Consider the following 24,858-nt stretch of genomic DNA (forward strand, 5'->3'; position numbering starts at 1 on the left):
TCACTTGTTTTCTGCCCTGGTGACCCAGCATTCCAGGTCCAGTGGTCCTCCTGGTCTTTGTTTAAAAGCGGACAGCATGTGACCATTGCAGCCAATCAGTGCAGCAGTCACGAGCCCTTCTGACTGGCCTCACCAGTCATTGATGAGTGCTATGATGCCAGGAGTATGGCACAAGACTACTGTGACCACTGACTGGCTACAGCAGGAACGAGCACTACGAAACATCATTGCTGCTGACTACTCAACAGAGACTGTCAAGAGACAGCCAGCTCATCAGTGCTGCATCGCCAGGATAGACAACAAGTGAATAGTGTTTCTTTTATGTTTTATCACATTTTCAGGGGTTTATATCCTTTTTTTAAAAGCTGGATAACCCTTTAATCTCAACCATTCAGCTTGATAGCGACAGGAAGAAACATTCCATCCCTTGTGTCTGCACAGTATTATAGCGGATAGAACTGTGATGCAGCCTCCGACGACTGGATCTCCACCTGTGCCATTTTGAACTGGGTACATTGCAGCCATTTCTTCAGAACCCCCGAGTTGTGGCTGAACTGTGCAGAGCCTTGTAACATCCGCAGGTTCTGTTGGTTCGCGTTGTTCTGTATCGCCTGGAGACGTAGCTGCAGCCCGGCTGATAAATGCTGGACAAAAGATGTATATTAGTGTTTACATTTACCTTCATTAATACTTTGAAAACAAAAAGAATCAAAAGGCTCATTGAGGCATTTCCTGAAAGATTCAGCAACTTTCTAACATACATTTCTTGCCACTTTTAAAATCGGCTTGCTGTCAGTAAACAGAAACTCGGAGAAGGCTGCCTGACTTGGAATCTAAAATAAACTAGAAAGTTGTAAAACGTTTCATTTTAACACCATTGAGCTTTATTTACATTAGACTTTTGAAGGGAAGCGAGGTACATGAAAGTAGGGAACCCCACAGAGAGTAAGGGATACCTCAAGTTGCCTTCTTCACTATCCTGCATGGCATGAGAAAGAGGGAGGGATTAAACTCACTCAAGTCCTTCTGTCCCAATTGAAGAAGAACCTCAATGGCGGATTGCACTTCTTTTTTATGCCTTGACAGAGAATGATAACAACCTGAGAGAGACTCTCTCTTCTTCAAGAGCTTCATGGAAGCCATAGGAGCTGCCTCTGTATACCCTTGAAGAGGACTTGATATGCAATCAACTTCTTTCACATTAGTTGCACTTAGTTGTTATTTTACGCAAGTGTATTACCAATACACCTACCTCATACTGCCGGGCAATCATAGGGAAGCAAAATCTCAACAGCTGGCCTGACCACTCATTAACAAATGACTGATCTGCATTTAACATCCTATTACCACTGAAAAGTCAGAAAACTGCGGTCACTTACCTTTATATTGGACTGGATCATCGGTAACCACATTGGTATCAACTGCAGAAAAAAGATACATTGAGTTACTACAAATGTGCACATGCTGAAAGAAATAGATCTATTCATATTACACAGTAGCTGTCAAGTTCATCTTGTGATGAGGGCTACAGTGCCAGCTGTCATTGGTTGGACTTTGTCTTTGCCCAGAATCGCCTCAACACAACCTTGGCTCAGATAGTATTACCTTACTGGGGAAGTTGCCTGGGGATGTTCCAGTAATATAGCTGTCTGTATATGGACAGGCACATCACTGGAGATCCTTTGGACAGGGAATCTTAATTGAGCACAGATTTCCTTGAGACGACCCTGAGAGTTGTGATCGCAGGGGTACCTCCATGGTCTTTATGGTGTGTATGCCCTTGTGAAGCATCTCACTCCCCTTTGCAGAATATCTTCCTCTCTCTTTGCCTTGCCTTCTTGCTGGGCTTTTCTAGCTGCTGCTTGTTGCAGTCCTCCAGCTTTGGATCTTTCATGATTTGTGGGATTATACATGAGCCAGAAAGCCTTGCTCTTGCCCTGCATGTTGAAGACCAAAAAAATCGGTCCTCATGCAGTCACTCCAGAAGAGCTAAGCTACTCCCAAGCAGATGGGGGAAAGGGAAAGTGAGAGCAGGGTGCATAGGATGAGGGGCTGCTGCATGGGTAAGACAGACATTATGTCCAAGGTACAGCTCGAGGGATAGAGGCCTGACCCTAAACGGAAGGCACTCACCCACTCAGAGACTCAAGAAGAGACAGCTGGAGAAACTGCCGCAGGTGGTGTAGTCTAGCACAAGGTGTCATTAATGTGCCCACTCACAGAACAGACCAAAAAGCTGGAGAGACAGAGGCCAACTGCGTCCAAGAGACAGGGAACAGAGTGGTAGCATGGCTGAGTGGCATGCACTGAACTAAAGCTTTCAAGGAACCTTTGCCTGGGAAAACGCCAGTGATTAGCATCCATATATGGACTTGTGCCACTCAGATGGAAGCCTACAGTGATATCTGTCACCTATAGCACTGAGGCCTCCATCAGGTTAATGTAACACTAGAGACATGTTCAGCATGTACATCAGAAGCTTTCCTTGTGTACAAACTAAAAAGGCATTAATTGGTATGCAAATAAGGGAGCTAGAACAATACCTCTGCAGCGCCACCTATTGGAAAGCAGCATTTCTGCAAGTCAAAGTTAGACTCTTTATACAAGCCTTGTAACAATGACTTATTTGCATATTACCCAGAGAAGCATGAATGGCCTTATAAGTCTCCTCACTCACTCACCTTCTAGGTGCTCGCCCTAAGGAGAAAAGGTAGTATTCCTGACCCACACACGATATGGACACAGCTCAAGCCCATCTGACTGTATTCTCTGGAGGCAACTTGAAACTTCTGCCCTCCTTGGATATAACTACAGTACCAGGGTAGCAGGCATGACAGCTATTAGGAGATACAGGGTCCAAGAATGCCTACTTCCACTTGCAGGTGAGGTGCAGTGAGTGATGCCTGTGAATAATGGAGGCTGCGTAGGGCATTGAATGCAGATTATTGTGAGACAAGGGCACAGATTATGTTTGTCTGACAATCCCAAATTGCCACCCAATTTTCCTTGAAGATCAGGGTATTCCGAAAACCTTTGAAAATCCTGGATGAATTTGGTCACGTGACCCCGGCCACACTCAAGGCTCTTATTTTCTGTGCAGGGAGTGCACTTGTTATGTGACTCTGTTATTCGCTCCATTCATTGTACACTGTTCATTTAGATTCTGCTGAGGCACCACTCGGGCAGAAATCAACATCTATTGCTTAATGAGACCTTGGCCGCTCCATTTTGGATCCAGAATATGAATGCAATTATGTCCTTTTAACATAATCAAGATCTGCAATTACACCTCTAAATCTCAAGGCCGAGGATAATTGGTATTGACTGGATCTGTGATGAGTCACCTTGTGTTCCGTTCTGGAGAAGCATCGCAGCTTCCTATATATCATGTCACAGAACACAAAAAGCTTTCAGGGTAATTAGATTTATTACATTGTTACATCATACTCAAAGCCACAGACCACAGCTTCTGGTTTTATATGAATAAATCTCTAAGAGACCATTGGAGTAGGAGGTTGTGCTGGAACTTGTGGTTCTGTAGATGTGAGATGTTACGCTGTCCTCGCTGTCAAATCTGTACACCCATGCAGTGAACACCTTAAATGTGTGATCTGTATGCAATATATCCTTATATTTGCTTATTATGTATTAACCCTTTCCAATCCAATTTGAATCCTGGTTTTCCTAGTGGGCTTACTCTTTTTCTGCTGTTATACAACGGCGCTATATGCTCACTAAAGCCAGTACTGCATGAGGTGACACGTTGGATAGGCTCCGACAGCAGAGGGGCTGGCAATATACAGTAAGAGAACTCTGACGGACGTCTTCCAACATCAGAGCTGTACAGCCTTAAATCATAATGTCTGAAGACATCAGACAGTGGATTGGAAAGGGTTAATTAAGAGTGACCTAGCATGCACAGGCACCTTTCCGCTGGGAAGAGGGGATGGAGCAACCCCAATTTCAGAAGTATTGGTACCCCCCCAATATCATTTAGACATGAGTCAAGCATGCTCTGTAGCTCCCCCCAAATATCTATAGGGAGCATTTTCATATACCAGTCCCAGACTGCTATACGTGCAGCATGCAAAAGCCTCAATGACTATCTCATCTGACAGATAGCAAAGAAGGGATGCATGTGGAGTGCATCGTACCTTCACGAAAACCATGGAGTTACACTCCTGTAGTGCTTCCATCAAGCTGATCAAATGTAGACAGACCATTTCCACCATCTGCAAAAATAAAAAATATCACGTAAGATCAGCAGCCGTTGCTCCATTAATGATCTAGCAGGATTCTGCATAATTTTTGCCTTCTGCATGGTCCCCACTGTCTCATAGGATAACTTTTCCTCTAACAGTGTATACTAAGGAGGGAAAGCTCAGAGCAACCTGAAAATGGAGCCACTCTTTTCCAAGCAACTTGATTCAGTTCTTCCTATGTAACATCTTCATCCACCCTCATTTGCATTCTTGACTATTCATGCTATACCCCCCCCCCCTTCCTCCTACATTGCGAGAGTAGTCAAGGACGTGCAGTATCAGAGCAGAATGGGGAGACGTAGAAGCGGTGAGGAATCGGCACTGAAAATAACCTTCCCTGAAGCAATGATTTTGGAATTGGTTACTTAGGGGAGTTGGGGATAGTACAGCATAGCCCCCACAACATCTAAACACATAGGTATAGAGTGAAATCTTAAGTGTCTAACCCTCCCTCCACACTGAGGAAACATCTCTATTTCGCTTCTTCCAAATGCCACTCAGAAGTGGACAGAAAGCAGCCCGGTGATATTATCTGCATAATGAGATTTGCAGTATGTTGATCTAATTATTTGAGCTCTACAGGAACGCCAATTACCAGAGATTGACTTGACCATACAAAGGAGCTCAGGGCCTGCACTCACCACAGTGTTGTGCGCCATTAGCTGCAGGATGCTGGGAGTCACTCTGCTCCAGAACTCCAGAGCCGTAAGTATGGCTGTGAAGCTAAACTCATTTTGGTTCTGAACAGTTGGAGCGATGGCTGCCTGCTCACAGTATACAGTCCACAGCTGGGCGAAGATAAAGGCATGAAAGAGGGAGCACATGTGGAGCACGGAGGTCTGCAGAGATAAAAGGCACGTTAAAGGGGCGGCCTGATTCAATAAAACCCAACCTAAAATACTCTATTAGGTATTAGTCTGAGTTAACAGAGGGGCTTCCCTATTTAATCGGAGAGAAGCTATAAAGAACATTTCTCTGGGAAGGACCAGCTAGCGCATTAATTGAAATAAAAAAATTCTTGTTATTTGTATAACGCCAACTTATTCCGCAGCACTTTCAAGTAATTTATTTATTATTCCCCAGCAAGCTGGGTACTCATTTTACCGACCTCGGAAGGATGGAAGGCTAAGTCAATCTTGAGTCAACTACCTGAACCATTCGGAGATTGAACTTGCAACCTTTAGGTTGTGATTGAGAGCTTAGGACTGCATTTCGGCTGTCTTAACACTTTGCACCACACAAGGGTGGAACCTGTGTAATTCTTAATTTTTTTCCCGCAGGAAACACCTTGTAATCAACTTTTCAACAGGAAACCCTTCTAAGGGCTCATGTCCACTTGTGTTTTTTTAATGCTGCGATATCGGTGCATTTTTTTTTTACGCAAATGTCAATGGGACTTTCTAATGTTAAAAACGCATCGCAAGCTTGTGCTTTGCGATTTTTGTGCGATGCGTTTTTAACATTAGAAAGTCCCATTGACAATCAAACAAATGTTACATCCCCATGACTGAAGATAATATCATAGAAAAGTAATATAATCCTGCATTAAGGCCCTTTACACACAACGATTATCGTTTGAATGACCAAATGACTGAACGAATTAACGACTTTTTTGCATAAAATGCTGAACATTTAAAAGTACAAATAATTATCTGAAATCCTCTCCATTTCCCTCATTAGCTAAAGTAAACACTGTATATGTGTCACGTCTGTCTCCTACAGGTTCTCTGGAGCTTTGGTTTATGTCTTGTGGTTTTGTTTGGTTGTGCCACTGGACTCCTGGTTAGTGTAGGGACTAGCAGTATTGCCGGGAGCCGTGACGTCGCCCACTAGCTTCCATATTTTGACCAAAATGCCAACAAATGCCAGGCATTTATAGTATTAACATCTGCTACTAGTGTTTGCGTATTGGCTGCTGTTTGGTGTGATTATGGCTCTGTGTGTCTTCTTATCCTGTTCAGTTGTGCTTGTCAGTGGTGGCATGTGTATGCGTCCTAGCCTGGGTGTTTGAGTTCCAAGTGGCAGAAAGGGCCCAGATCTGAAGACCACTGGGCCGCCCTTCATTGGGGCGATGTCCCCGCTCAGGTAGGTCCTTGGTCCTCTTCCTCTGTAGAAGATAGGGGGAGGTGTTAATCGGTCGTAGATTCACCTGGTGTTCCCTATCCATGGTAACGTTTGTGTGGGCCCAGTGCTCACTTGCCTATACGAATGTAACAATATGTTTGCTCCAGTGGGTGGGTGTCTGTTTATGTGAGGAAAAATGTGGCAGGCAGGTTTTTAGTTAGTGTGAAGAAAGGCCATTGTCTTCTGCTGGCATGAGTAAACAAATAATCCTTCTGCAAACAATCATTCCTCCCCTCAAGTCTTTCAGTATTTCAAAGACTGAATGAATGCCATTTAAACGGAATGTAGAGTGAACTACATAACGACTATTTTTAGTTAGGCTGAAACTCAGCGATAAGCGACAAGTGAATGAATAGTGCTTGACGGACACACGTTTACACATAACGATTATTGCTCACTTTCACTCGTTTGAACGAATTCTGAGATTAATCATTGCATGTAAATGGGCATTTAACTGCTGCTTGATTTCCAAAGAGCAGTAAAATCATATAGAGCCAAGCACTGTGATATATTATTCTGTATCCCCAGCAGCAAAACTGTATGGCAAACAATACCTTGAGAGGTTCACTTTTAAAATTACTTCAGAAACAGCTGGTATATAACTGTATGCGAGCTTGTTCTTTTTAAGATGAGTCATACTTTTTAACAGAACCATTTTGGAGTGCATATACATTATTTTTTAGCCCTACTAGGGGACCTCACAGTACGATAGTTTGATGGCTAATATCCTTTGGTATACTCAGTACAACAAAGCATTATTGCCTGTCAGTGTAAAATTGACAGGTAATCTATAGTTTCAAGCAACTTAACCGGCATACTGCCTTTGTTAGGCTTAAGCTGCAATCGTATTGCGGACCGCCAATGCAGTGAGAAAGGGAGTCCCTCTCTCTGTCTAACTGCTTAAATGCAGCAGACATTAGTGACCGTGGCATCTGAGGGGTTAAATGGTCGGGATCAGAGTCATCTCCAACCATGGCAGCTGCAGTGAGTAGCCTGCTGTAGATAGCATGGACACAGTTCCTGTGCCCACACCTTCCTCTGGACGTAACTGTAGGTCATAATGCAGGAGCACACCACAAAACTGAACATACAATTAAGTCCATTTGCGGCAACGTGTTAAATGGTAATCATAGTTATTATAGTGTCATATACTCATGTGCATGAGGGCTTTCATCATCCATAAGTAAATCCGTGATTTGTGCATAAGTAGTTGACTTACCTTTGATTGCTCAGGGAACCCAATCAGAATGACGATCAGATGATCAGCAACATGTGAGCCGGCATCTAATGGGATTGGCATACAGGCTGAGGGTGAATTCATGCACACCACGCCATGGGTGAGAGACCCCAACAGAAGCCATGACAGAAGTCGGATGTGAGAAACACATTCGATGAATTCTTTAGGACTAGGGGGAAAAAGATGGTTTCAATAATAAAAACAGTTATGAAGTTTTAGGATAGACCGATCAGTCATAACATTAAAACCACTGCATCTTGTTACAATGGAACCTGTCAATGGGGTGGGATATAATATGCAGCAAGTGAACTGATCGTTCTTGAAATTGATGTGTTGGAAGCAGGAAAAATGAGCAAATCTAAGGATCTGAGTAACACTGACAAGCCAAAGTATGAAGGCTAGATGATAGGGTCAGAGTATCTTTAAAACAGCAGGTCTTGGTGGTTGGTAGCTACGTATAAAAAGTGGTCAAAGGAAGGACAAGCGGTGAACAGGTGACAGAGTCTTGTGCAACCAAGGCTCATTGATGTGCATTTGGAAGGAATTCTAGCCCGTCTGGTCCAATCCCACAGAAGAGCTACTGTAGTACAAACTGCCGGCTATGATAGGAAGGTGTCAGAACACACAGAACAGCTTGCTATGTATGGGGACTGGTCAGAATGCCCATGCTTATCAGTCCTACAATGGGCAAGGAAGCATTAGAGTTGGACCATGGAGCAATCGAAGGAGGTGACCTGATGTGGTGAATCATATTTCCTTTTACATCATGTGCATGGCTGGGTGCGTGTGCATCACTTACCTGGGAAAGGGATGGCACCATATGCACTACGAGAAGAAGACAAGCCAGCGGAGGTTTTAGGATGTTCTGGACAATGTTTGGTGGGGAACTTTGGGTCTTGGCATTCATGTGGATTTCATTTGACATGTGCCATCTACCTATATATTGTTGTAGACCAAGTACATCTTTTATAGCGGGGGTATTTTCTAATGGCAGTAGTCACTTTCAATGTGCCCAGCCACACTGCAGAAATTGTTTAGGAATGGTTTGAGAAACAGGACAAAGAGTTCAAGGTGATGACTTGGCCTCAATCTGATTGAGCATCTGTGGAATTTGCAGGAAACACAAGTACGATCTATGGAGGCCAGATACCACAGGGCACCTACTGAAGTTTTGTGAAGTACAGTGCATGCCTTAACAGAGCTGAGTCGTTTGGGTGGCATAAAGGAAACCTACACAATATTAGGCAGTGGTTTTAATGTTATGGTTGATCTGTGTATATTCTGTAATTATACACATTTACGAGAATGCTATTTTGCTTCTCTTACCCTTGTTGCATGGATGATGGTGGATGATACAACCAGGGTAGATATCGTATGACAGCTTTATTATCCCGATGATTTCCGCGTGTTATCTCCATGGCAGCAATCTGGGCAAGACCAACCTTAAGGTGTCCACCAAATGTGTCCTCATGCAAAGGCTGGGAGCAAGTCTTCATGTGGCTCTACAGGAGGGAGGAAACAAACACATCACATGACATCAAGTTGTTGTACAAGTCCCTTATGGTGGCTTTCCAATGTTCTCTATCAGGACTTACCTTCAGCTTGGTCAAAGTGTGCATATCTGCAATGAAATCCAAGATCTCTCCAATGTATTGTCTGGTGCACTCCATAGCTGCTGTGCCGCACTGCATGGTAGGGAAATATTGGAAATTGCGTCACTTATAAAACATTAGAGGTGACCTGCTCTGACTTTAATTCCACATAACCTTTAAGTGACCTTCTAATTTCAAGAAACTTCTCATATGTCCCAGAAACATATGTTTATAGCTTAGAGATCTCCAATGCCCTTGCTATGCTCTTTTGAGTCTTGTGGCCCTTAGTGATCTTTGCGTCTCTTTCTACCTCTGTGCTCTTTGTTTATTCCATTTACATTTAAAGGGGTTGTCCCGCGCCGAAATGGTTTTGTTTTTTTTTCAATAGGCCCCCCGTTCGGCGCGAGACAAACCCAATGCATGTGTTAAAAAAAAAACCGTTTAGTACTTACCTGAATCCCCGCGCTGCGGCGACTTCTTCCTTACCTTAGCAAGATGGCCGCCAGGATTTTCACCCACGATGCACCGCGGGTCTTCTCCCATGGTGCACCGTGGGCTCTGTGCGGTCCATTACCGATTCCAGCCTCCTGATTGGCTGGAATCGGCACACATGACGGGGCGGAGCTACGAGGACCAGCTCTCCGGCACGAGCGGCCCCATTCACCAGGGAGAAGACCGGACTGCGCAAGCGCGTCTAATCGGGCGATTAGACACTGAAATTAGACGGCACCATGGAGACGAGGACGCTAGCAATGGAGCAGGTAAGTGAATAACTTCTGTATGGCTCATAATTAATGCACGATGTACATTACAAAGTGCATTAATATGGCCATACAGAAGTGTATAACCCCACTTGCTTTCGCGGGACAACCCCTTTAAGGTTCTCACTTGCCCATTGGTTTTCAACTTTCATATCTCTGCTGCTCCTATGAGCACTTGACCCCCCAGGCATTCAGCTTAGGAAGTTCTTCAAAGTCTTGTGACCTTTTCACTTGGACTTTTTCAATAGTTTTCCAAATACCTTGGTTGACCATAAATTGTAATTAGTATTGTAGCTCGGCTTTATCGAAGTGAATGAGGCTGAGTTGCAATATCTCAAACAGCTTGTGGACAGGTATGAAGCAGTTTTCTTTTTTCGAAGAAAGCAGCCATGTTTTTCTAATTGTGTGCAGTTCTATTAAGTTGTAGGTGCATTCAATTTCTGTTCAAGTCTACAGCTGGCCTATCAATCTTTTCTGATCTCAAGCTACAAGAGGAAAGAGCTTAGAGGAACATTGGAGATCGTCTTGCTAAATGCTAAAGAGGAACAGCATTAGAGACTCTTTTTGATCTAACAACTGGTGGGAGCCCACCACAATGAAACCCCCTAACGTGTCTTAGGGTGGCCCAAAAAAAACTAAACTTTCAACTACATAGCAAGTCACCCTCTATTTTTTTTTTCTTTTAACAAACCTTTATATGGGGCAGAGTTTCAGGTTCTTATGTCTACAACAAGGTTGTGCTCAAAGACCATTAATTTTCAGACTTTTTACTAATGACGAAGAATTATATAGATTACCAAGAAGTCCGTGTCCAGTCCTTAAGCTCTGACTGACAAATATTTGTGTCGTAATTTTGACTATTTTCATATATTTGGAGGTATTCTTGAATGAATAGCACAAATGTGTAGATGGTCAGGACAAATGTCATTGTTAATACTTGTTTTAAAGTCTAGTGGTAGTTTTGCAAAAGTGAATTGTTAATATTAATGCTGCAGCTTCTGTAATTGGAAATCTTGTGTGTAAGCGCCATTTCTCATAATATACATCAGTTTGAGCACCTTCTTGCAGTTGGAATTTAAAGCTAAAACTTTACCCTAACATTACTATTAGTAGTTGTAACAAATTGGGAAGGTGCCTTGCTGTATAGCTGCCACTTGATTTTTTGCCATATCTCTGTGGGCCACCCTAAATTGTCTATAAGATAACCAAAGTTTGTTACTTTAAGGCAAATGATACTACTTGGAATGTCAAGATTTGGATTCCATGACTGGATATACTGTAGCTCTCCACACTGAAGACTAAATTACACATAGGAACCATTATAATGAACAAGTACCGTTTCCCCTTTATATTGATTTATGTCCATAGTGATGTATGTAGAGAAGTAATGAGACTTCATAGAGATTCTGTGTTTATGTTTACAATGTGAGAATTTGACCTGCCAGGGCCCCCCACCTCATAAATCTGTGGTATTACCATTCCCCCTGACAAGCAGCGCCAGCCCCATAAACTTTAACAGTCTGCGGCACCAGCGAGTCTCCCTGGCGCAACGGCATCCACTTATATTTCATCTGTTTAATAGAGATTAAATATGTCAAGTCTACATGGTGGGGGCGGGGGACAGGAGCAGCACACAATGACAGACCGTCCTCTTCACTTAACCGAGAAAGTTACTGGAGAAAGTTGTATAAACAAGTTACTCATTTTATAGACAAGCCTCTCACCTTCTATACGAAATCTGCTCTACATCAGAAATCCACAGAGGACACTAATCTGAAGAGTCAGTTCATACAGACAGTAACAAATCTACAAGGTCATTGTTCCCTGCACCAGCAATGGACTGACAGAAATACTCGAGTATTATAGCAGTTATGTTCTTGACTATAGGGGGCGTATTATAGTAATATAGTATGTTGGGCGGAAGAAAAGACCTATGTCCATCCTGTTTAGCCTATTTACCTACCAAAGTTGATCTAGAGGTAGGCAAAAAAACCCCATCAGGTAGAAGCCAACGCTCAATAAAGACATCCAAGCCCCTCTTAAACTCTTGTATAGAGTTCACCATCACCACGTCCTAAGGCAAAGAGTTTCATAGTCTCACTGCTCTTACAGTAAAGAACCCTTCTATGTCGGTGTAGAAGCCTCCTTTCCTCTAGACGTAGACAGAGCACATTTGTTATAATCACAGTCCTGGGCATAAATAGATGACGGGAGAGATCTCTGTATTGTTCCCTGATATATTTATACATTGTTATTAAGTCGCCCCTCAGACATAATGTTTCTAAGCTAATTAACCCTGATTTTAATAACCACCCATTCTATTTATTAACTTAGTTGTACGTCTTTGGAGTCATTCAAGCTCTGATATGTCCTTCTTGAATACTGGTGCCCAAAACTGTACACAATGTGTGGTCTGAGCAGTGACTTGTAAAGTAGAAGAACAATGCTCTCATCCTGTGTCTCTCGACCTCTTTTGATGCACCCCATGATCCTATTTGCCTTGGCAGCAGCTGCCTGACACTGGTTGCTCTAGGTAAGTGTTACCATGCGGCGGTTGCTGGTCCTCCCGAGGCGGCGGTGTGCGGGGTCCCGCGGTCAGGGTCGTCCCCCCGGCTTGTTGTCCGGCTGCAGGTGGCACGGGTGCCTGGCCAGCGCGGTGCTGGTGGCGAGCGGCTCCGTGCGCACCTGTGAGTGCAGCTGCCGTGCATGAGCTCCCTTTTATTATGTTCTGTTGGGAGTTGGCTGTCTCCCATTCTCCGTCCCTGGGCAGAGGCTTTTGTTTAAAGGTCAGGCAGAGACTTGCAATCACTCCCAGTTATTGGTTTCCTTCAGTGTGCTAGCTAGTCTGCCTCTGTTGGTCTCCTGCCTCTGTCATCTTGTCTGCTATACTTTGCTATTGTCCACCAGGTTTTTCCATCTGCCTCAGTTCTGCTTAGTATTGTTCGTGTTGGTAGAATACCGACAGAAAAGGCAGATGTAATTAACCCTTTCCATCCCAGTACGCCAGCGTCCCTTTTTGGTCCCTAGTGAGAGTAGGGACCGTCGCCCAGTTGCCTGCCTGGGGTTAATCAGGAGTGGAGGCAAGCAGGCAGGGACAAGAGTTGTGGGTGAGATCTAGGGCACCTGGGCTGGCGTATCAAGGGTAGTATACCATGTTAACAGTTAACTAAAATCCCCAAGTCCTTTTTTATGTCAGTGTTACCCAGTGGTTTCCCACTTAGTGTGTATTAGTGATATGTTGTTAGGGTATGCTGCTGGGATCTGTTGTTCTACATGGGTTTCTAGCAGTGCAGCCCCACAGGTGGGGGTTGATTGAGCTGACAGTGTGTGGATTTCTCCAGCCAGCCAATCACCACCGGTCTGCAGCTCATATATACCAGCTCCTCCGCTAGAGGCTGCTGGGCTTTCCTCTGTTTGTTCAAAGTGTTCAGTGTGAACAGTGCCATGTTCCTACGTGTCGGTGCATGTGTCGGACGTGTGGTGTGAACAGTCCTGTTCAGGGTGCATGGTGTGCAGTTTGTATGCAAATCCCTGGCATGATGGTATGAGCTCTGTTCTGTGTTTCGTTTGTCATTTAGGTCTAGGTAGGTCCCTAGGTACCAGCGCTGGGTTGTCCTTGTTAAAACAATTGCCCTGCATGCAGGCAGGTGTCATGTGGAAGTTGTCTCGTTAGAGTAGTGACCCACAAGACAACGAGGACCCTTGAAGTGCACTGGCACGCTTAAGTATCTTGGCCATTACCTTGCATGGTATCCATTTACATCTGTTTATGCGTGCGGGTATGCTTGGTCGTGTTTTGGTGTTTGTTAGTCATGATTTTTGTCTGTTTCTTAGTTATGTCTGCTGTTTCCAAGTTCCGCTAGGAGTCATTATCTGTTAGTCACATTTGCCAGAGAGGAGCAGGTTTAGGAGGTGATGCTTGATCAAGGCAAAGAGCAAAATAATCATGCAACGCAGGAGTGTCAGGCCCAGGATTTTATAGGAAGTCCTAATCAGGAACAGGTGGAGCTAAAACAAGTGCTGGATAGTAGGATGTCGAAAACCTGGTCAAGGTATGCAGAGGCATGAGTTCAAAGGCCTGGATAGCTCAATAAGAAGGACTACTGCTTGGAGTGCAGAAGGTTCCCGATTCGAGTCCTGACACATGTATTTCCTCTTCCCATGTACATAACCTTACATTCATCAGTGTTAAAGGTCATTTGCTAGTTTTCTGCTCAAGCCCCCAACTTATCCAGATCCTTTTGCAACCACATGCTGTCCTCTGTTGTGTTCAATTACTTTACATAGTTTTGTAACATCTGAAAATATTGCTATTTTATTGTGTAATCCTTTTACCAGGTCAATAATAAATATATTAAAAAGAATAGGGCCCAAAACCGACCGCAGTAGTAACGGTGACCCAATCAGAGTATATACCATTTATAACCCCCATCTGCTTTCTATCACTGAGCCAGTTACTTAATCACTTACACACATTCTCCCCCAGACCAAGCATTCTCATTTTATGTACCAACCTTTTATATAACACATTATCACACGCTTTGAAAGAAATTAAGATATACAAGATCTAATGATTTTTTCCAGTCAAGTCTAGAACTTACCCTTGTATTAGAGAAGTCAAATTCTTGTACATAGGGGGCAGTACTACAGTAGTTATATTCTTGTACATAAGGGGCAGTATTATAGTAGTTATATTCTTGTACATAGGGGGAAGTATTATATTAGATATATTTTTGTACATAGGGGGCAGTATTATAGTAGTTATATTCTTGTACATAGGAAGCAGTATTATAGTAGTTATATTCTTGTACATAAGGGGCAGTATTATAGTAGATATATTCTTGTACATAGGGAGGCAGTATTATAGTAGTTATATTCTTGTACATAGGGGACAGTATCATAGTAGTTATATTCTTGAACATAAGAAACAGTATTATAGTAGTTATAATCCTGTACATGGGAGGAGGTATTATGGTAATTACATTCTTGTACATAGGAGGCAGTATTATGGTAGTCATTTTCCTGTACATAGGGAGCAGTATTATAGTAGTCATATTCTTGTACATAGGGGCAGTATTATATTAGTTATATTCTTGTACATATGAGGCAGTATTATAGTAGTTATATCCTTTTACATAAGGGTAGTATTATAGCAGTTATATTCTTGTATATAGGAACAGTATTATATTAGTTATATTCTTGTACATAGGAGGCAGTATTATAGTAGTTATATTCCTGTACATAGGGGGCAGTATTATAGTAGTTATAGTCTTGTACGTAGGAGCAGTATTATATTAGTTATATTCGCACACACAGGGGGCAGTATTATAGCAGTTATATTCTTATACATAGGGGACAGTATTATATTAGTTATATTCTTACAGACAGGGGGCAGTATTATAGCAGTTACATTCTTGTACATAGGAGGCAGTTCTATAGTAGTTATATTCTTGTACATAGGAGCAGTATTATAGTAGTTATATTCTTGTACATAGGGGTAGTATTATAGTAGTTATATTCTTGCACATAGGGGGCAGTATTATAGTAGTTATATTCTTGTACATAGAGAGCAGTATTATAGTAGATATATTTTTGTACATAGGGGGCAGTGTTATAGTAGTTATATTCTTGTACATAGCAAGCAGTATTATAGTAGTTATATTCTTGTACATAGGAGGCAGAATTATAGTAGTTATATTCTTGAACATAGGAGGCAGTATTATAGTAGTTATATTCTTATACATAGGAAGCAGTATTATAGTAGTTCTATTCTTGTGCATAAGAGCAGTATTATAGTAATTATGTTCTTGTACATAGGAGGCAGTATTATGGTAGTCATATTCCTGTACATAGGGAGCAGTATTATAGTAGTTATATCCTTTTACATAAGGATAGTATTATTGCATTTATATTACTGTATATAGGAACAGTATTATATTAGTTATATTCTTGTACATAGGAGACAGTATTATAGTAGTTATATTCTTGTACATAGGGGGCAGTATTATAGTAGTTATATTCTTGTACGTAGAAGCAGTATTATATTAGTTATATTCTTACACACAGGGGGCAGTATTATAGCAGTTATATTCTTATACATAGAGGACAGTATTATATTAGTTATATTCTTACACACAGGGAGCAGTATTATAGCAGTTATAGTCTTATACATAGGGGACAGTATTATATTAGTTATATTCTTACACACAGGGAGCAGTATTATAGCAGTTATAGTCTTATACATAGGGGACAGTATTATATTAGTTATATTCTTACACACAGGGGGCAGTATTATAGCAGTTACATTCTTGTACATAGAGGCAGTATTATAGTAGTTATATTCTTGCACATAGGGGGCAGTATTATAGAAGTTATATTATTGTACATAGGGAGCAGTATTATAGTAGATATATTTTTGTACATAGGGGCAGTGTTATAGTAGTTATATTCTTGTACATAGCAAGCAGTATTATAGTAGTTATATTCTTGTACATAGGAGCAGTATTATAGTAGTTATATTCTTGTACATAGGAGGCAGAATTATAGTAGTTATATTCTTGTACATAGGGGCAGTATTATAGTAGTTATATTCTTGTACATAGGAAGCAGTATTATAGTAGTTCTATTCTTGTGCATAAGAGCAGTATTATAGTAATTATGTTCTTGTACATAGAGGCAGTATTATACGGTACTAGTTATATTCTTGTACACTAAGAATATTACTGTATTTATATTTTTGTTATATTCTTACATAGGAGGTAGTTTTATACTAGTTATATTTGTACATAGAGAGCAATACAGTAGTGGCTTATTTTTGCACATTAGGGGCAGTATTTTTTAATTATATATAGAAATTTAAAGTTAGTGATTTATAAATCTTAATAAAATGATAAATGCTTTACATAGTTACAAAGTTTATAAAGTTGGAAAATCCGTCAATCCAATCTATAACCCTACTATGTTAATCCAGAGAGACGTAAAAAATTCCTTCACAGCTTTTAACATGGCAATAAGAAAAAATACCAGGTGACAACGTCCCGTCTCCAGGAATTTAGTACTCATAACTTGTAATATTATATTTTTCAAGAAAGATATCAAGACTGCTCTTGAACTTGTTCAATGAATCAATATCACATCATCTCATGGCAGGGAGTTCCATAGTCTCACTGCTCTAACTGTAAAAAAAATCCCTGTTTACATTGATACTAAAGCCACCTTTCCTTTCGAAAAGGATGCCCTCTTGTCATAGTTACAGGCCAAGGTATCATTATAAAGATCTCTGTACTGTCCATCCATATATTTGTAGATTATAATTAGATCATCCGTAATCCGTCTTTTTCCCCCAAACTGAATAACCTTAAATTTGCCTAGATGTCTTAGTACAGCAAACCACTCATTCACTTACATACTCTTGCTGTCCTTTCTACCTGCTCTAGTTCAGCTATGTCCAAAATTGTACACAATGCAAAACTATGTTTTTGTAATGAGCATCTATGCCTCTTTTGATGCACCTCATGATGTTATTTGCCTTGGAAGCAGCTGCCTGCACTGGACTCTAAAGTTGAATTTATTGTTCACTATAAATCAAATGAATTTGATTAATTCGCCCATTCAGTGCTCCACGATTCAGAATTTTGTCTGAATTGGATAATCAATTTAGCTCAGACGAATAGCCCACTACCTGAGCCATTCTGACCAGACTGTTAGGAGGTGTTTGGACTAGTGTATACGTGAGGGCACACAAGGTGACCAGGCTCAAGACACCTTCGACAGACCAGCAGTAGAGAGGATGGTCTGATCATTCGACAAGCATGAGCAGCTCCAACTGTTTGGTTATCCGCCAAAGACAGGTGGCACCATTGTTATAGACCCCTGTGTCTGTCGGAACCATTTCCAGGTACTTGGCTGAAGGACATTTGGTCCCACGGCACCCATTGCGTGTACTGACTTTGATATCCAATCATCGTCACCTCCATTTGCTGTGGTGTTATGAACGACAAAATTGGACTGCTACACAGTGGAACCCGGTTATCTTCAAAGATAAATCCAGGTTTAGTTTGGGCACTGATGACGGCCATTTTCATGTCTGAAGACCTAGAGGTGAGCGCCCCAAACCTGCCTTTGCTGTGGAGTGGTACACTGCCCCCACTGCTGGTGTGATGGTCTGGGGGGCCATCGCATATGACAGTCGGTCACCCCCAGTAGTGGTACGAGGGACAATGACGGCACAGCGATATGTTCAGGACATCCTGCAGCCCCATGTGTCCTCTCATGGCGGCTTCCAAGAGGCATTTTCCAGCATGTGTGTGTATGTGTAAGGGTAGGTTAATTCCACCGTCTTTCTTTCCAATGTTCAGCTCCACCCTCAGAGCTGAAAAACTTGAAGTGCCAGATACAGTATGTGCCAGAATCAGACAGCCAAACAAACCTCATTGATTATGATGGGATCCAATCAACTTCCAGCATGTAGGCAGACATTTTTCTGGACTAAATAGTGAGGCGTGCTGCACTATTTCATCTGGGATTTCATGCCAGAGCTGTACCAGACGCTCTGAATCAAGCCTGAGATGCAGATGTAAACTTAGCCTATGGTGTATGTTTATATGTATGTACTGTATATATGTGTGTATTGTAACATATATATGTGTGTACTATTCTATACATTACACACATTAAAACACATATGTGTTATGATGTGTGTACATATAGCATGTGTATATGTCTGTATATGACATTTTTCATTTCACTCAACAAAGAAGAAAGACATATTAAAAAACAATTAAAAAATACCTACATGGTGACGGACATTCTACTCTGGGTTTTAAACCATAATAACTTAGCCTCCCCAAAACTGCCTGTCCAAATATCAATGCTACTTAATATATGTTATAAAAATTACATCATAATCTCCATAGCCATAACAAAACAGCAAACCTATACTATAATAGCGACAAATAATATACAGTTATTCATAAACGGCCAACTGTCACTATATACAGTACATACAACGATATATGCCAAGAAATACAAGACAGGAAAGTATGAAAACAATCATTACTGAGTAAATCAACAGGGCAAATATATGATATTGAGTATATCTGGGATATGGAGAGGATAGTATAAAATAAAACCCAAAAATATGTACTTCAGATGATTGGGCACGTAGCAACCAGCACTTATGTATATCGCCAAATTTTACGTTTGTACGAAACTGGGAAGTTAGAGAATTAGATTAGGTACAGTACACAGGGGTGCCAATACTTTGGGACTTAGCATTGAATAATCGAGTTGTAACCCCTTTAGTTTTCCTATTTAGGACCTAATGAATGGTCATGCCAAATTTCATGTTTGTGCAGTTATTAGTGTGTGTTATTAGTTAGATTACATAGGGGGTCACCTACTTTTGCACTTAGAATTGAATAATGAAACTGTGATGCAGTTACTTCTCCTATTAAGAAACTAAAGAATAGTTATGCCAAATTTCAAGTTTGTAAACGGGAAGTTAGAGAATTAAGGGCGAGTTAGTCAGTGAGTGCTTTTGCCTTTATATATATATATATATATATATATATATATATAGATGTACATAACATATCGGCATCATTTATTCAGATATAGCAAGCGTTCTATTGATTGCTGGTATGTGACACAATTGGGGTGCTTTCACATGGGCGAGTTTTATGCGTTTAAAGACGCACGGAAATAGACCCAATTATTTTCAATGGCTCTATTTACATGCCTGATATCACTCATTACAATGCTGCGAGATAAAACATGCTGTGATTTTTCTATTTTTCTGCGATCTTGCAGAAAACTAGCTGACTATTTCCTATAGGCAAGTTAAAAATTGCATGGTACTCACATGGCACTTGCATGTAAATGCGAGTTTCATCCAAGTGTGATACATTTTTTAAATTCTCCTATTGAAAAAACATGTGATTTTCACATGTATGAAGATCGTATGTTCAGCAATGCAATGCGATTTTCTCACAAAACACATTGCAATTGCTCAGGGGTTGGGAAATCGCAAAAATACACCCGCTCAGCTATTTCCAGCACTCCGGTTGAAATGAATGGAGCACCAACCGCGTATGCTCAGCCAGCGCTCCATTCAGAGTGTCATCACCGCTGGCGAAGAAGCAACCCCCGCAGTGGCAGGAGAACGGGTCACGGGAGTCACGTTCTTGGAATCGGCAGGGGTCTCAGCGGTGAGACCCCCACCAATCAGCAAGTTATCCCCTGTCCTGTGGATAGAGGATAACTTGTTATTCTGGTAAAGCCAAGTATTCCAAGAAGCAGCTAAGCTAATAATGCGCCGGTGTAGCAGTAAGATCATGAGCATTCAGGAGAGAGACAATTTGTCATTAAACTTCAGGCTACTAATGATAAGAAGCTAATATTCATTTTAGCAGTAGGCTGTAATGTAAAATGCTTGCGTATAGTCTAGCGTTTTGTCCTGATATCTAGCGGATATACAAAAACTGTAATTTTTCGTATTTCATTTTTTCATCTGCTAAAATTGCTTAAAAATTGATTTTCCCATTCTCTGCAGATATCATGCCTTTTAAAGTTGCCATTTACATCCTGACATTACAAATGTCCTGAGTAATTATTTTAGCAAGGAAGAGGCGAGCAGAAATCACAGCATTGACTTTTTATAATAACATTAGCGGAGTCTGCAGCAATGTAATTAATTGCACAGATATGGATTATCTTTCATATGAAAGCCCCAGAGATTTTTCATGTAAAAGAGGGAGCGCTGCGATGGAGGAGGGGTTAACGCAGCCCGGCTCAAGGAAGCGGTTAAATCTTTCTATGGCAGCATCATGTGCAGATGTCCACTCTGTTATGATAATATAGCGGATCCTCATTGTGCTGAACTGGACCCGACTGTCTCACAGACTGCGATGCCTGACATTATTTTGACAGCAACACAAACACAAGACTAACGTGACTGACAGAGGTGCCCGTCCCGTTCTGCCCTACTGCCAGTGATAGGATCATCTAGGGTGGTGATAGTTGTTAAGCTTCAATGATCTATCTATCTATCTATCTCATATCTATCTATCTATCTATCTTATATCTATCACATATCTATCTCATATCTATCTCTCTCATATCCATCTATCTTAAATCTCTATCTATCTCTATCTAATATCTATCTATCTCATATCTATCTATCTATCTCATATCTCTCTACCTATCTAATAACTCTCTCTCTCTCATATCTATCTATCCATGTAAATCATCTATCTATATCTCTCTCATATCTATCTCTTTCTAATCTCTCTGTCACTCCCATATCAATCTATACTAACTGTAAAAAAAAATCAAGCCTCTAGAAGTTGTAGTTCTGCTGCAAAACTCAGCATGTAATTACATCTTAGATAGATATGGAAATGATGAGAGCTGTGGTGTGATTAGATGAATGGTCTTGCCACCTGAGACACTAAAAGTGGTTCTCAGAGGCTATTTGTGTGCAGTGACCTCTTTTTCCACTTAGAGCTTGTTGGCCACTAGACCTCAACTGGGCAAAATCTCTTTGATTGCATTGTAAACAGAGTTTGAGAAGGGGCACATTATTAGAATACAAGAAGCTGGATGGTTGTATCAACGAATTGCCTGCCACCTGGGCCGTTCTGTCCAGACTGTTAGGAGGGGTTGGGGCCGATATGCCGCAGGATACCATACAGAGCCTGTGTGCTTCCATGCCTGTCCATATCACATCTTACATCCAAGTTAGAGGCAGCCCAACAGAGTCTTAGAGCCTCCATGCCTGCCTGTATCACATCTTGTATATAAGCTAGAGGTGGCCCAATAGAGTACTAGAGCCTCCATGCCCACCAATATCACATCTAAGCTATAGGCAGCCCAACAGGGTACTAGAGCCTCCATGCCCACCCATATCCCATCTTGTATCCAAGCTAGAGGTGGTACAACAGGGTACTAGAGCCTCTATGCCTGCCTGTATCACATCTTGTATCCAAGCTAGAGGCGGTATAACAGGATACTAGAGCCTCCATGCCCCTCCGTATCAAAACTTGTATCCAAGCTAGAGGCCATACAACAGGGTACTAGAGCCTCCATGCCCACCTGTATCACATCTTGTATCCAAGCTAGAGGCAGTACAACAGGGTACTCGAGCCTCCATGCCCACTTCTATCACATCTTATATCCAAGCTACAGGGGGTAACATCAGGGTACTAGAGCCTGCATGCCCACCTGTATCACATCTCGTATCCAAGCTAGAGGTGGTACAACAGGGTACTAGAGCCTCCATGGCTGCCCCTATCACATCTCGTATCCAAGCTAAAGGCGGTACAACAGGGTACTAGAGCCTCCATAGCTGCCCATATCACATCTCGTATCCAAGCTAGAGGCGGTACAACAGGGTGCTAGAGCCTCCATGCCCACCCATACCACATCTTGTATCCAAGCTAGAGGCGGTACAACAGTGTACTAGAGCCTCCATAGCTGTCCATATCACATCTTGTATCCAAGCTAGAGGCGGTACAACAGTGTACTAGAGCCTCCATAGCTGTCCATATCACATCTTGTATCCAAGTTAGAGGCGGTACAACAGGGTACTGGAGCCTCTCTTCAAGTGTTCAGTTTTCTGCATAAATTATCCTTTTGCTCGGATATTGTAATCACTTACTTATATCATTGTTAGAATCGCACAGAAAGTTTAATTCCATTCCAACAACTCCTTCTAGGTGCTTGATTTTTTTTTACTATGGATCTATCTCAAGCCGTCAGTGTACCACACTTGGAGCCCCCTCCCCACGAATGCAGGGTAGCCTGAGAACACTTTATCCAAGATTATACACAAAGTCGAGCACGTCACCATATATATTATTGAAGCTTTGATCTATCAGCCTGTCATGAGAATAAGGGCTATCGACCCTTTTTTGCCTTTTTGTATAGTAGGGGGGGGGGGGAAATCACATTCAGCTCTGAAGATACCTTAATATTTGACCTCCTTGCTAGGTTAGTTTCCGAAGAGAGTATGACAGCAGCTTCCTCAGAAGACTATGTATGACCACTACAATTTCTTATTCTTGCTCGGTGCACGTCCTGATATTGGTATGTGATAGGAGAGGGGAGAGGATGGATTGCCAGTACTGGTCAGTAGAGCTGGCACCACTGTGGCCAACGTGCAGGACCTTGCTGATGTAGAACATCCTACTTTATCTTCTATATCATGATCCAACTCTAATACATTCAAAATACAATATACAGAAGACTGCCGCACAGATCATCACTCACCGAAGGTAACGATGCAATCATCTGCTTGTGAATGATCGTTGACTCCGACAACTTCGTTCCAACATCTGCACAAATGAACTATCAACATAACCGTAGTCAATACCAAGAGGAAAAATGTATAAAAGAGACAAAAAACATTATTGTAGTTATTCTAGAAACATACTGCAACAGACAAGCAGCCACCTAGCAGACAACACAAAAAGCAGGATATATGTATATCTCTTCAAAGTAAATACCCCTTAAAGAAAGAAACATTATCCACATCTATAGAATGATATTACTAGACGCCTCGTCTCTGCCTATAGCTTACGGCCTGTGTGAAGGTGGCGGGTGCACTTTAATTCTCCTACTCCTTTTAAGTAGGTCACATTTGCTTGGAATTGGTCTCAGGAGCTCAGATACTAACACAGATCCTTAACGCCGGTCCTTTAATTTAATGAAAAGGCTCAGCACATAAAATTGCGTTCACTGGGGAGAGTCATTGATGAAATGGCCCATTTCATTCTCGCTGTAATTACCATTCCCCTGCAGCCTAGAAAGTGTTTCATACCTGAACTAGCAGCAGGAGGTTGGTGTCAGGCAAGGGAGACTTTAACTTCAAGGCTTGCAGCAGGTCCAGGATCACGCTGCGGGTCAGGTAGTACTTGTCCCGTTCCTGCAAAGCATTTGTAAAAAATGGTCCATTATATTTAAAGTGCATGATCTTTGACTTTCAGTGGAGTGGTAATAGCGCCTCTTACAAAAGCTGCATAATCAAGGCACATCTCTGCTATATCTGTATACATATATACAGGAGCCACGGGCAGAATTAAAGTCATCTGTCTACACAGAGGCATCATCCATCTCCATCAATGGCAGAGACAGCAAGAAAGAGTGCCACCATATTCAGTGACAGCCCTTACAAAGCGTGCTTACTCACAGGACTACTATACATGAGCGGCTGATGTATTGCTGCACCTATGTAGATCAGAACCCTGAGAGAGCTGGGTGCCTAGTCCTGTAGAAGCTGTGGGTAAGCACTGACATTCACTTTCTCAACAATTCACGACATAAGGAAAGCTGTCGGAGCTGCGATGACAGCTTTCCTAAACTGGTGTACCTCTGCATAGCTATATAGCTTTGTTTACCAGGACTCTGAGAAAGTTGGGTGCTACAAAAACAGAAATGGACACCATATTTAATGTTACTCAGCTTTCTGAGATTTGTATACCTTACCTCTGCATAACTGGGTAGAATTGATGTGCAGGACCATGGAAAATCTGGGTATCCATCCTTGCTAATAGTAACCCTACTGGCTGCCATTCAGCTTTTCAGACATCCTGATCACTGCATCTGCAGGCAGATTTGCAATTCAGGTCTTAAGGAAGGCTGTGGCAGCTGTAATAGCAGCCATAATGGACCTCACTCAGCTTTTCCAGAATTCTAGATCTCTAATTAGATCTGTTATTCAGGACTCTGAGAAAGCTGGGTAACATTTCCAGCCAAAACGGTAATGGAGGATACATTATAAGTCACTCACCTCTCTTAAAGGAGTAGTCCGGTTACTTTTTGACATTGTAAAAATAACAAATCCAGCCTACTTACCTGTCCTCAGCGTCAAAGATGCAGCCCTG

General features: G+C 41.8%; 1 protein-coding gene across 1 annotated transcript in view; it reads right to left on the bottom strand.

The window, feature by feature from the left end:
- Window positions 1-385: 385 nt before the first annotated feature.
- UNC79 (unc-79 homolog, NALCN channel complex subunit) overlaps window positions 386-24,858 on the bottom strand; it is a 154,050-nt gene continuing 129,577 nt past the window's right edge. The window contains exons 44-52 of the mRNA XM_066607519.1: window positions 23,796-23,900; window positions 23,246-23,323; window positions 9,219-9,308; window positions 8,950-9,125; window positions 7,606-7,792; window positions 4,904-5,101; window positions 4,155-4,232; window positions 1,380-1,421; window positions 386-644 (exon numbers count right to left, since the gene is read on the bottom strand). Coding sequence (XP_066463616.1) covers window positions 444-644; window positions 1,380-1,421; window positions 4,155-4,232; window positions 4,904-5,101; window positions 7,606-7,792; window positions 8,950-9,125; window positions 9,219-9,308; window positions 23,246-23,323; window positions 23,796-23,900 — 1,155 coding nt within the window. The 3' untranslated portion in view covers window positions 386-443. The remainder of the gene's footprint in view (window positions 645-1,379; window positions 1,422-4,154; window positions 4,233-4,903; window positions 5,102-7,605; window positions 7,793-8,949; window positions 9,126-9,218; window positions 9,309-23,245; window positions 23,324-23,795; window positions 23,901-24,858) is intronic.

This window comes from Eleutherodactylus coqui, chromosome 6, assembly GCF_035609145.1.
Source record: "Eleutherodactylus coqui strain aEleCoq1 chromosome 6, aEleCoq1.hap1, whole genome shotgun sequence".
NCBI classification, from domain to species: domain Eukaryota; kingdom Metazoa; phylum Chordata; class Amphibia; order Anura; family Eleutherodactylidae; genus Eleutherodactylus; species Eleutherodactylus coqui.